This window comes from Cetorhinus maximus, chromosome 18 (assembly GCF_964194155.1).
Source record: "Cetorhinus maximus chromosome 18, sCetMax3.hap1.1, whole genome shotgun sequence".
Classification (NCBI taxonomy): Eukaryota; Metazoa; Chordata; class Chondrichthyes; order Lamniformes; family Cetorhinidae; genus Cetorhinus; species Cetorhinus maximus.
Genome location: NC_135896.1, coordinates 98,114,277 through 98,126,857, shown reverse-complemented (window position 1 = coordinate 98,126,857; position 12,581 = coordinate 98,114,277). Strand labels below are relative to the sequence as shown.

Sequence of the window (12,581 nt, the reverse complement as noted above, 5' to 3'; positions counted from 1 at the left end):
GTGGAGTGGGGGTGCGGCTGTAAAATTTTTCAGATGGCCTTCCCTCCAGGCTCCACCCGCCCTGACCTCTCTACAATTTTGCACTGGGACAGGTGAGGCCTAGACCAGCTGGCCGGACAGCCCTTAACCCAGTTGAGGCCCTTAAATGGCCAACTGTTCACCACTTGAGGGCCATTTCCCACTCAGCCCAATTTTGAGGCTGGAGTGGGGAGTTTAAGGTCGGGGGAAGCCCGATAAGTAACCTTGCTTAGGCCTCGGGTGGGAAGGGGTGGGGCACCTCCATCAGCAGCCTCCTCTTAACATTGGGCCCCTCCCCCTCCTCTGGCCTCTCCACCAACACCCCCCCCTCTGCCCACACCCCCTGGGCCTCACATCCCCACCCCACCCTAAGACCCCCACACTTACATGGTCCTGGACTCCCGGGACTTAGACCTTGGGCCAGCCCTGTCCACTGCAGCTTCTGGCACAGCAGGAACTAGAGAGCTACCGGTCAATCAGATTGGCCAGCAGCTCTCAGAGGCGGGTCTCCCTCCCGAGTTAGGGGTGGAAGTCCCGCCTTCAGCCAATTAACGCATGAACTGGCCGCAGGGCAGGCAGTAATGGGCGGGGATGTGATCTCCGCCAATTCCTTGGATGGCGGGAAAGGAAACCCCGCTATCCTAAAATCCTGGCTTATGTTTCTCCACCCATCATCCTTTGGGCTCTGGTGCTTTGTGTGTCCACCCACACCCCACCTTTAATGCCAAGTAGGGTCACTCTGTCTTGAACTATTTCCTAAACCCTGCTTCTCTGCATCTTTCCCATCTCTTTTAAATAACCTCTCAAAGCCCACCTTTCCAACAAGCCTCGGGTGATCTATCATTCTCAGTTTTGAAATTTTCAGGTGACCTCACCTCACCAGCTTTTTGGAGGAAAGAGTTTCAGATTTGTGCTACCTTTTAATTGAAGACATGTTTCCTGAATAGCCTAACTTTAATTTTAAGTCCCGTTGTTCAGGACTCCCAACTTGTCTGTAATGGAAATGACATTTTCCCGCTGTGGCGTGCATATATTTTTTCTCTTTTAAAAAAAAACTTGGATTCTTGTATTGCCCTCTCGAAAGGTTAAACTTAAATAGCTAATTCCACTAAGCAGCCATTTTGATTCAGATTTCCAACTTCCTGTTTTATTTAAGAGCTGACTTTAACTCAAGGTGGAGAAGGTTTGGAGCAGGAGAAAAACACCAGCAGAAACTTCAGCACAAGTTTTTTTTTAAACCCCCCCCACCCCCCCCACCCCGCCAACACACATCCTTTGCCTCCCTGGGGCCTCAATTAAATCCTGCAATGCCTCTTCCTGTCCCTTTATGTGTGATGTCAGGAGTAGAAATTGGGACTGAGTTCCTGAGGATACCAGGCTTCCTAGGGAACAGTTTCTGGCATCAGGCTAGTGCCTGGGGGTGAATGGGTGGTGTGTCCTGAGGTGACGCTGGTGCTGAGAGCGCGTGGCCAGGCTAGGACCAGGAGGGCCTTTCTTGCTCCGCCTGCCCCACATGAAAGCACAGAAAAGGTGCATTCAAATACTTACCTTTTCAGGTGTCTCTACGAGCTGCCACCAGACCCTAGCGTCAGGCTTGCTCCCATGTGTGGGTCATCCATAAATTTGAGTTAAAATCATGTTGCGGTGCCGACTACATCGTCAGTCTGCAACTTTCACACATTAATTAAGATCCCGCTTGCCAGTGATGGTGTGCAGCCACCATGATGCCAGAATCCTGGCAGTAAAACAGCAGGGAGGACCCAGGAGGGGGTTGTGGCGGGAGCATTGCGGGGAATGCAATGGCTTCTGTCCAGCCACCATTTTAACCCTGCCCTACCTGCCCCGTTCCCACCAACTGGGGTGGGTTAAAAGTAGGGCTTTGGATTCCAGCATAACACCCACGTTGAAATACCATAAATGCGGCTCCACACTCTCAGTACAGAGTAATCAGCATTGTATTATTTCTTCTGAATCATAAGATAGAACACTGCAGAAGATATTTTCTAATATTGTGATAGTGACAATTGATACAGGTCAGAGTTACCAGCCTGACTAACCAGAGTGAATTGAATGGTGGCCCCTTAAACTCTTGACGTTTACTGAAATGGAATTTTGTGACCATCCATTTGTAGACCCCATACAAATACACAGTGCCTGGTATAATGACGTTCAGCGTGTATATATGGCAGCACAGCCACAGTGCTCTGGGATACGGAGAAGAAGGCAACATCAGTTGGTGGCACAAGTGAGGCACATCATTAATCCTGGAACTGCAACTAAAGCATAGAGAAATGGGGACATTAACAATATTCAATCCTTGGTCGCAGGAGTTTAAATAAATTCTACACTGCGACACGTCTAAGTGGCTTGATGCCATTTGCACAGCTTTCCGTGTACACTGCAATAGGTTTCCCTCATTTTGCGGCAGCTGCCGCTGAATGGAAGAGTTGATAGATAATACTGCGTGTGTGTCGTGCCAGTTCAGAGTTACAGGGGAGGGGTTTCTCCACAGTAATAGCCCCTGATGTGTAAAATTCTCCTTCGGACGTAGACCTGTACCTAATCAGCACCTCGGTCCAAAACAGGGATTTTTTGCAGTTTGTGATTCTTTAACAACTCCACCCCATTCCATTCTGAGAGAGAGGATTGAACAATCCTGCCAATTCTACAGAAATTACACTAATTGGCCCCAGAGGTTATCTAGGTGCCATGTCTCAAAGATAGCCATTGTTTCTATTGCAATCAGCTGGAAACTCCAATATTCCGAATCTGGCCAACGGCCTTTAGAAGCAGGTACTCTCCTGAGTACATACTTGTGGCATCAAGTACTACTGTCTAATATTGGTTTTGTCACTTGATACCCAGCTTTAGTTCATAGCCCACTTAGATCTACATTTCTCCAGTGTTTTCTTTAAATATGGCTGATCCTAGGTGTTACTCTCCTAATTAGTCAGACTGAGCTCAAGGAAGGAAATCTGGGTCATGTTAAATTAATTGAAATGAGCATGAAAATTAGCAGAGCAAAATGCCTCAATTTTCTGGAACGCACTCTTGGTTCCTGCAAGCCACACGCAAAAAAAAAAATGGGCATTCTGAGAAATATTAAAAAAGACGACACATTTTTCAGCTCAAATTGGTCTCTATCTATGGTGCCAGCTATGAATCAGCATGCGGTTTTAACCGTAACAGGCCAGTTAAATGCCAATCAGTTCTGCAAATTATGAAGTACTGTTTTGTTTTTAAAATGGTTAATAATCGGTCCTCTCCCAGGTTTCTTTGAGCAAGTTTATCACTTCCAAATAACTGAAATCACTCCAGAGTAGATTTATAGGCCACTGGTGTAAGTAGATATGAAGGCTTATTAATCGTGTAATTTCCTTGAAGAAATAAGGGATTAAAGTGGAGAAATAATGAATTAAGGGTTTACAAATCAACAAGTCAACCATCAGATTCCAGATTCCAGCCTCTCTCAGCATATTCTCATCAGTCCCTGCCATGAAGTTTTTAAAAATGTCCTGAAGGCAGGGAACAAAGCGAGCAGAACTGATTACAGCTATGTTCACTGCCTTGCTGTCTAAACTCTGTTTGGCTTCCTAATGAGCTCACTAAAAACCTAATTCATCTCCCATAACCCCCTCAACCCGCCTTGAAATTCACCATTATGGAAATTACAGATGAAACGTTTACAGACTGTGTTCAAATTACTGTTTCTTTAACAGGCAGGTCCCTGACCCTAGAATTGTACAATAGAGGTTTGTCCGGCTTGAAACCAATCAGTCCTAAACCCAGTGAAAAGGGAGTGGAAGGAGGTTAAGACTTTTTCTCATGGCGCTGACGATTGTAGCGTTCATTCTTTCGCCTGCAGTGAATGCAGGAATTTTGTAGAAATGGCACAGCTTTGATAATTTATCAGATAAAACTGGTGAATGCGGAAAGGTTAAAACCACTCACAGTGATGATAAACAGATTGAAACAGACTAATGCAAATTCCCAAACCATTCACGAGGAGACTCCCTCAGTTCCTCATTATGTGAAGCCAAAATGATCCTCACAGTACCTAAGCTGTAACTGAAAGATTACTGAATTGACGGCTCCTTGGTTTAAAATGCAGCTGTTTTATTCTGCTTTAGTAATTAATTCTTTTTCCAATACAGTATTGATTAAGCGTAGACCCTGATAAAGTTCAAACTGCGAAGTATCTCCAGTGGCTTCCCTAGTTGCTCGAGAGAGTCAATGAAAACTTCCTCCCATTCCACCTGCCTCCTTAGAGTGCTGATCGAGTGAACAGCACAGTTTTTTTCTCATAAATTAGTCAGGCTGTGCGGAGCTGTGTTAGCTGATCACTGCTTTTGTCTCTCTGCTTTGCCTACTTGCTTTTCTGTATCACTGTCCTTTGTGCTGTGAAAGATACAAAGTCAGGGGTGCAGCTGCTTCTATAAATCAGAACCAACATGAAGAAGGCTTCATACAAACTACACTTTATATTTTATATAGCTGCTTTCTCCAAACAACATCCCCCCCACCCCCCGCCCCTCAACCACCGCCACACCACTACTACTTCCCCACCCCCGATCAACTCAGAGCTCAACAGGGTCTCAGGGGGACTCAACTAGGGCCGGAATCAATGCTCAAGCAAAGCAAGGGCACTCGCAGCGCCGCAAAAGAGTTGCCTCTGCCTTGTTAAGGCGCTTCACCTCCGCCGTGGGAACGAGTACCCTGGTGCCCTGCTTCTTCTCGTGTCCTGCTTTTAACTTAAAAAAATACCATTTAGGAAGAGTGGCTTTCTGCTCTCTACGTCACCATTTGATGGCAGCATCAAACAGCAGGGCCAGTCAGTGCCATGCAACCCCGTCTGACAGCCAACTATTTTCTCTTAATGCTTCCAGTCTGTGTCAAAGGACATTGCCCACAAGGGTTCACAAAGTAATACTCCCAGCAGCGACAAGAAAATAACCTTGAGCCCGGTTGGTAATGACTTAAGTAATGCTCGGTAGGAATGTAAATTCCCTAAAGAACAGGAACTATTTAGTGTAAATGTGTGCATGTTTTAACTTGCATGTGTTTTATAATAATAACTGAAAAGACTGCACATTTGACTGAAAGGGTTAGAACATTTCAGACTGAAAAGCAGGTGCCCAAATTTGCAGTAATCCTCATGACGTGGTTCACCTCTCACCCTAGCCATCTTCTGAACTTTAACCTTTCAGTTAACGAAGACTTTCCATTCATACAGACAAGATTAACTTGGAAATAGCCTCAGCACCAGGTACAGACATACCTCACTTTTTCAAAAAAAAAAATTGTGCTTGATTTATTCAGTATTTAGCTGTTTGAGAGTTTTAGTGGTTTCCTCCTGTATATTTTTCAATCTCCTCTAGGCCATAAAAAGTACTTAAATTCCCCCACCTCCAGAGCATTCTTTGCAGGTCAAAAGGTCAACATTCACAGATGTCTCCAGCAGGCACCCAATTGTCTACAGACTGTACCCCAGGATAAGTGCAGCTACTCTAACCCACAGAGTATCGGTCCGCACAGGCGTCGCTGTGAATACCCTGATCTAAACATGTAAAGTCTCACAATGTTTTTTTAAAAAATTAACATTCTGCAAACCTCACTTCATTTCTAAAAGGACAGTTGAACTTACCCTAATTATTGTAATCACCTAAATTTGACCAGGTGTAAGTGTTTAAGAGCTTAATCTGTACATTTTGCTGTCAGTTAATCACTTAGTTATAGAAACAAATATTTCCATTTTTGATTCTCGGTTGATTTTCTTGTGGGATTTTACGTGCTTTAAGCTTTTGAGAAAGTTAAGCTCCGACCTTTGTAAATGTAAACCAAACTCAACAGGATTTGTGATTCTTTTATACCTTTTCAACGTCAAATGGTTAACCACAAAGACTGAATGACTGGAATTTTGCCCCAGTACATCATGAATAAAGAGAAAATTCCATTCATAGTTCTCCTGTGCACACTATTGAGTAGAATATTTCATAGCTTCTATAAGCAAAATGCAAGCAGTTGGTACTCATAAATGTTGTACCATTATTAATTAGGTCTTCCAAATATCTTTTGTTAGAATTTCTAGAGATTTGCATGCCACTGTTTCATAGTTGATACGAGAGAGTGGTAGTGTCTTTTTAAAAAAAAGTAAATGAATATATCAATTAAACCTCGATAATCTGAAATGTAACACTATCAAATGTTTTCTTTTACAAAATCTGAACCTGGTCGACATCACTAGTCTTCTGAACACACAAAGATATAACTTATTGCAGAGATAAATTCCTTGTTTCAAAAACACTATTCCTACATTGTTATAAAAATGTGGAGGTTTAATTCAAAATACTTGTAAGCTTACAGATAACTAGGTATTGATTTATTGATAGTGCTTCTTAATATGCAACTAATGCTGGAGGGTTATTTTACTTGTGTAATGGGTGATTCTCAGTAAATCATAATCAAAAAGTTTGTATTAAGTTATATATGAGCCATTGTTAACATAAAAATTTATGCCAATATGAAGTAATTTCTAGATTTAGGCTTAAAAGACTTGTCTGTGTAGTGATGTGAGAGGTATTTCAACCTCAGGCTTAACTTTTGCCAACAGAGACTAGAAATTTGTAGCTAGTTGTGGTTACCCACATATCTCATTGTTTTACTAATTCATTGAAAAAAATCTTCATTTTCAAGTTTTCAACTGAATAATTTTATGAGCACCAAGTAGATCGGCTTATTTTCCTTCCATTAAAATTGTATCATTTTTCATTTTCCATACAGAGAAATATAAAATCGCTTGCTTCACTAGGTAAAACAAAGAGCACACACTATTCCAGGCAGCATAAACTGGGCCTAAATAATCACAGAGTCATAGAATGTTGCGGCAGCGCAGAAGGAGGCCATTCTGCCCCTTGTGCTGTCTCGTTGGTAGAGTTATCCAATTAGCCCCAAACCACTGCTCTCTCCCACAGCCCTGAAAATGATCCCGCCTTTAGGTATTTATCGAATTCTCTTTGCAAAGTTACTACGGAATCTGCTTCCACCACTTTTCCAGGCAGCGCATTCCAGATCACAACTCACTGTGTAAACAAATGGTTCCTTGTGTTGCTCCCGGTTCTTTTGCTGATCACCTTAAATCTGTGTCCTCTGGTTACTGACCCTTTTGCCAGTGGAAACAATTTCTCCTTATTTACTCTATCAAAACCCTTTGTGAATTTGAATACTTCTAACAATCCAAAGATTTGGGGGTAAAACAAGCAAGCACACAACTTGTTTTGTTTTATTCGCTTACGCACTGTAATGGTTAACATCACCAACATCTAAACTGAATAACACCAATTCCAGCACACTTCGTTTTGAAACTTGTCTTGCGACACAGGAAAGTTTAGGCTCATTTTCTTTGTATTAAATGCATTTTGCTTAAAAAGAATGGACGGTGATTTTTGAAAAAAATAAATATAGTTTCTTTGAGAAAGACAACTCCTCGGCTGTGATGCTGCCATTTGTTTACATATCACTGCAGAGGTGGTGATCATACAAAAATGAGGTGAGTCAGGGCTGTTAGCACACACTAGTTAATTTTGCAATCAATACAAGTGTCTCGCTCACATACGTCACCAATCCAAACTGCATTCAGCAAAATTTCATAGACTGACTGGTAACAGTGACAAAGTAGAAATTCTAAATTTGCAAGAATTACAAAACTTTATCAGTCCCATGTAATTAAGTTTAGTTTCTCTTCAGAATGCCAATTGTACTCTTACTGATCTGAATAAATGACCACTAAATGTACCAGTCTTGTTTTCATTTGAAGTTACCAACCAGTGAATTAATTAAACATTTTCCTTCAGGTTAAAGCATTATCCCACTGCAATATTTCTCCTGTGCAGATAATACCATTATATTACTGTTACTCTGCTTGGCAATTATAGCCGTGCACATTTAGAATTCCTCCTTACAATCTAGAAGAATGCCTATCCTTTGAATAGTTTGCAAGGTTAGACAGAAGAAAAAGTGGGTGTGTGATCTTTCAGACTGTTGAAATACTTGCATCACATAGTCATAAAAATTACTGAACCAGAAATTGTTTAGGCATAATAACTGGACTGAAGTCAAATGTGTTTACATTTGGCTGTGCCAAAGGGATGGATCCACATCAGCTCAGCAGTGTGTTCTCAATGAGAGAAGGGGAGGCGACAGCAGTTGGGTAAAATAAGCAGTGAGGCTGCCTCATTTTAGGGTTGTTTTCGGCTGCTAGCTGGGAATCAGAAACATCTACCTGCCCAGGTAAGAATCAGGCTCTAATAACTGTAACCTCAAGCAGGAAAGCCAAGCTTTCATGTCATTCATCAAGTTGCAGTGAAACGGAGTCCATGAAAAGAGATAACTTGAAAGTGAAAAGAAAAATACACAATTTATATTATAGCTGAAGACTATGTAAGAGGTTATAAAGTATTGCAGGAAGAAACTCTTGTTGTAAGAAGGGATCAAGACAGACATGAGAAAATAAAACAGAGTTCACATCTTAAGTCTTTGTTTTTGGTCTAAAGCACTGTCTCTCATTTTGCCCATTTGTGAACATTTGATACATCAGAACTCAGAACTGTAGCCAAGGTAAACGTATACCTCCATAAATTTAAAAGCGGTTCAGACATTACAAAGCTTTAAATTGGTAAATTTGGGGCCATTAATTGCTTTTATCGTGGCCCTGATTCACCTCTCTGATTGATGCATGCAATTTCTTCACTATGAACACATGCAAACACAATTCTACACAAGACTAAGCACATTTTGAAATCAATATATTATTATTTAGACTTTTGAAGAAAAGTATAGCTAAAAGCCAAATGAAAAAGATCATCAGGAAGAGCATGCAGCAGACATTTGTTTTACTTAAAAATAGCAATCAACTTTTTCACAGATATATATATTTATATGTATATATATCTTTAATAACTAGAAATATGCTACACATTTATTTTGGATTGTTACATGCATTATTATCACATTGTTGGGTATAAAACAACTGACCTAGTAGAAGATGGCAAAGATGGCTTTTCCTTTGCAGAAGGCCGAATTTATCTATCAAGCAACCAAAAAAAAACATTGTATTGGAACTCATCCTATTTGTTAATATTCTAGCAATAAAAATAATTAGCCTGATCACTTTTATTGTTAAATGACCTCAGTTTATTTCCTCAAAAATTGCATTATGTGCTGACTAACTGCCACTTTGCATTATTCTGTACAATAAGACTAAAAAGGCACAGTGGGCTTTGTTGCCAGTGATAATTCCCAAAAACACACTCCACAAAGACTGTTGTGGAATGGGCAGGCCAGGCTTAACATCAGCCTGCAGGTGTTTCCTTGAATAAATTGAGTTTCTCACCCTTAACAAGGGTTAATAGTGCCCCATCAAGACATTCGAAGGCAGGTTGCCCAAGATTAAAGTGTAAGGAAAGTCTAATTATGAAGTAGGTTCTGTTTGCTCAACTTTTATCTAAAGGGACACAAGTTGCATGTTGTACTAAATTTACTTGTATCACACTGTGGTATCAAGCCTACTTCCTAATTACTGGCTCTACTGCAAGATATTGTTTTCCAAGCAGCCAGAACCTTTTTCATTTTACTTTCAGCAACACTCATACTCAGCTAAAATACTTCCAAAAATATATATTTGAATATATTATCAAACGTTTCCATTAAGCGTTCTTCCATTAAACTAAGCCAAATACTTAATTTAGTTTGCCTTTCACAATATATATATATATATAAATAAATATGACCAAGGCTTCCTATGTTTTATCACCATGAGTCTTCTGGCAAATTAATTTCTGTCTGCATATTAAATCTATCTCCTGCACCCAAATCATTTCCTTTTCAGCTTCTAGAACAAATTCTAGCCACGCCCCTTACAGTCTAGATTCCCCACACCTGTTGTAAGAATACTTCTGATATTTTTCCCTCTGTCTAATGGAGCACAGGGCTGACCTAGTTAATATGAACTGCACTGTTCTATGGGAACAGACACTGCTACTGAGAGGCCATTTACACAACCTGTTCATGATTACAGACCATACGGATACAAAGATGGCACAGACGCTTTTGGGCCATCTGAATAGTGCAAAAAGGATGACGTTAGCGCCTTGGCCCCAAGTCAAATGTGTTTTTCTTTTAATCCAGAGTTTTGGACATGTGACACGGCAACTAATGCTGATCAATTTGTTTAATCACCTTTTGGAACTCGTCCAGATGGTCTCTGTTGAGAGCTGCACTAGCGAGATGAATCTCAAGTGTTCACAGCACCACTGGTTCCTAACATACCACTGGAGCTTTCAGTAAACGGCTGAGTACTGAATGCAGCAGGAGTTCATTCTCACAGCAGAGAGGAAGAGAGTTAAAAACTATATGCATTAACTTTACTTCTCCCCATAGGATCACATCATGAATAATTTAACTTCTCTTATGCTAATGGGATCATGAAAGTATCCTTCTCTTCAGAGTCACCACTCCCGGTATTCACCAGAAACGCCCCCCCCCACCCCCTGCCCCACCCCCCAAACATTTTTCTTACCAGAAAGGCCAGCTCCTTGACACAAAGTGGAACTCTTGTTTTACGTAAAATGCATTTCTTAAGATACTGGCTTGCATGTTAGGAAATACCAGTGGTGCAGTGTCACTGATCAGAGGTACTCTGGATTTGGATTTCAACTGGTAGAACTCAGCAGTCTCACAGCCTGTTTATTCTGAACATGGACTTTTTGTTTGGTACATTCCCAGCACAATTACAGCTACAGGGGTAGTATGAATAGTGAGCAATTATTTACTCTGATCAAATTTCAGAGCAGAAGTCGTCCAGCTCTGCCCTTTTCTTTTGGACTCCAAGGCAGCTAACCTGGAGCAGGGAGGTAGTAAGGATGCTTAATGCAAATCTCCTTTGAATGTAAAACGGAAACTTAAAAAGAAAAGAGCAACAGAACTTGCATTTGTCTAGCACCTTTTATAGCTTCTGGGTGTCCCAACGTGCTTTGCAGCCAAATAAAGTTTTACAGTGTAGTCACTGTCGTGAGGGAAGAAGCATGGAAGCCAATTTGTGCACAGCAAGCTCCCACAAACAGCAATGTGATAATGGCCAGATAATATTTTACTGACGTTGGTTGATGGATAAAAATGTTAGTGGAGAAGTGGACTTTGAGTGAGGGCAGCACTAGGCTTGGTCATGGTGGCATCCATGATGGAATTACTGGTTGTAACTGACAGCGTAACTTTACACATGAAGAACGCTCACCTGGGCGAGACAGCAGAGGTCTACCATACCCAATGGGAATCAATGGCGACTGGAGGGAAGGGAATGAAATTGGCATAAAACAACTTGCTGCAATACTGAGCAGGAGAAACAGTCTATGTTATATTGTTATATTATTCGTAAAGAGTTGGGAACTAACTATTATGTGAATATGTATCCCGGGGTGCCACATTCAATGTTGCATTGCAGTCATGGGCTGAGTAACAATGTGTCAGTAACAATGTATCACATGGAGAGCAGCAAGAAATACACTCGGCGAGCCTCAGCATTTTGAATCTAAAGTGTGATTATTTCTAACTTATGGGAGAAGGCATAACATGGTGGCAGCGGCTATCTGTGAGTAAAATCCAAACATTTTAAACAAATTTAATACTGAAGTAGGTTGAGAAATCAACCAGAATTAGTGCTAGAGAGACAGAGAAAAACCGAGTGTATCTTGCAAAAAACGAAATAGCTACGATCAAAACAATAAACACACAGCTCCAGCCCTTAATGAATTAGGAGGCTAATGATGTCATAGAGGCATTTGAGAAGTCTAAACAAAAGTGCAGGCTGGCATTCAGTAGTTTTCTAAAAGGCACCAGTGAAGAGGAAAGCGTCAGTTACATTTTTTCGTGAGCAGGAAAGGGTTAATTTTTTTTAATAGCTGGGAGCTGAGTGAGGATAATGGCAGAACCTCAGAAAAAAATTTTGAAAAAGTTCAGCACACATCTCCAGCAAAAGTCAAATCACTGGATCTACCAATGTGAGTTTCAAGGCCTGAGGCAGGAATCGGGTGAGCCTGTTGACAATTTCATAACAGGATTGAAAAATGCAGCCAGAAAATGTAAATTTAAGGACACAGATGAAAAGCTGCTAGTCAACTCATTTGGGGCTCTGCACACCCTTAAGTACAAAATGGATTAATTGGAAAAGACAAGTTCACAATATTGCAAGCTGTAGACACGGCCAGAGGACATGAAGCCACGAATAGACAGATGAAGGTGCTGATTACAGAAATAGCTAATTTTCGGTTAAGTCAAGAGAAATACAGCAGGGTTGACGCAGTGCAACAGCAACAAAAGAACGTACAGAGAGATGGATGTGCAAGAGCTGTTGATGATCACATGAGTTCCCAGACAAAAGAAAATGATGCACATATGGATCAGACTGCAGGGCTTGGAAAACCAAATCACTCAGAAAAGATGTGCAGAACAAAGAAAGGAGATAGTAAAGGAGTTACCAGAGACAGAGCAACAGGGAGAATGAGAGGGAAAGG

At 41.2% G+C, this 12,581-nt stretch overlaps 1 protein-coding gene across 9 annotated transcripts in view; it reads right to left on the bottom strand.

Moving 5' to 3' along the window:
• meis2a (Meis homeobox 2a) overlaps positions 1-12,581 on the bottom strand; it is a 117,304-nt gene that overhangs the window by 76,193 nt on the left and 28,530 nt on the right. For 4 of the 9 annotated variants that reach the window (XM_078563257.1, XM_078563256.1, XM_078563262.1 and 1 more), the window contains exon 8: positions 9,049-9,099. The exons of the other annotated variants lie outside the window; for them this stretch is intronic. In XM_078563257.1, coding sequence (XP_078419383.1) covers positions 9,049-9,099 — 51 coding nt within the window. The remainder of the gene's footprint in view (positions 1-9,048; positions 9,100-12,581) is intronic. 9 annotated transcript variants of the gene reach the window in all.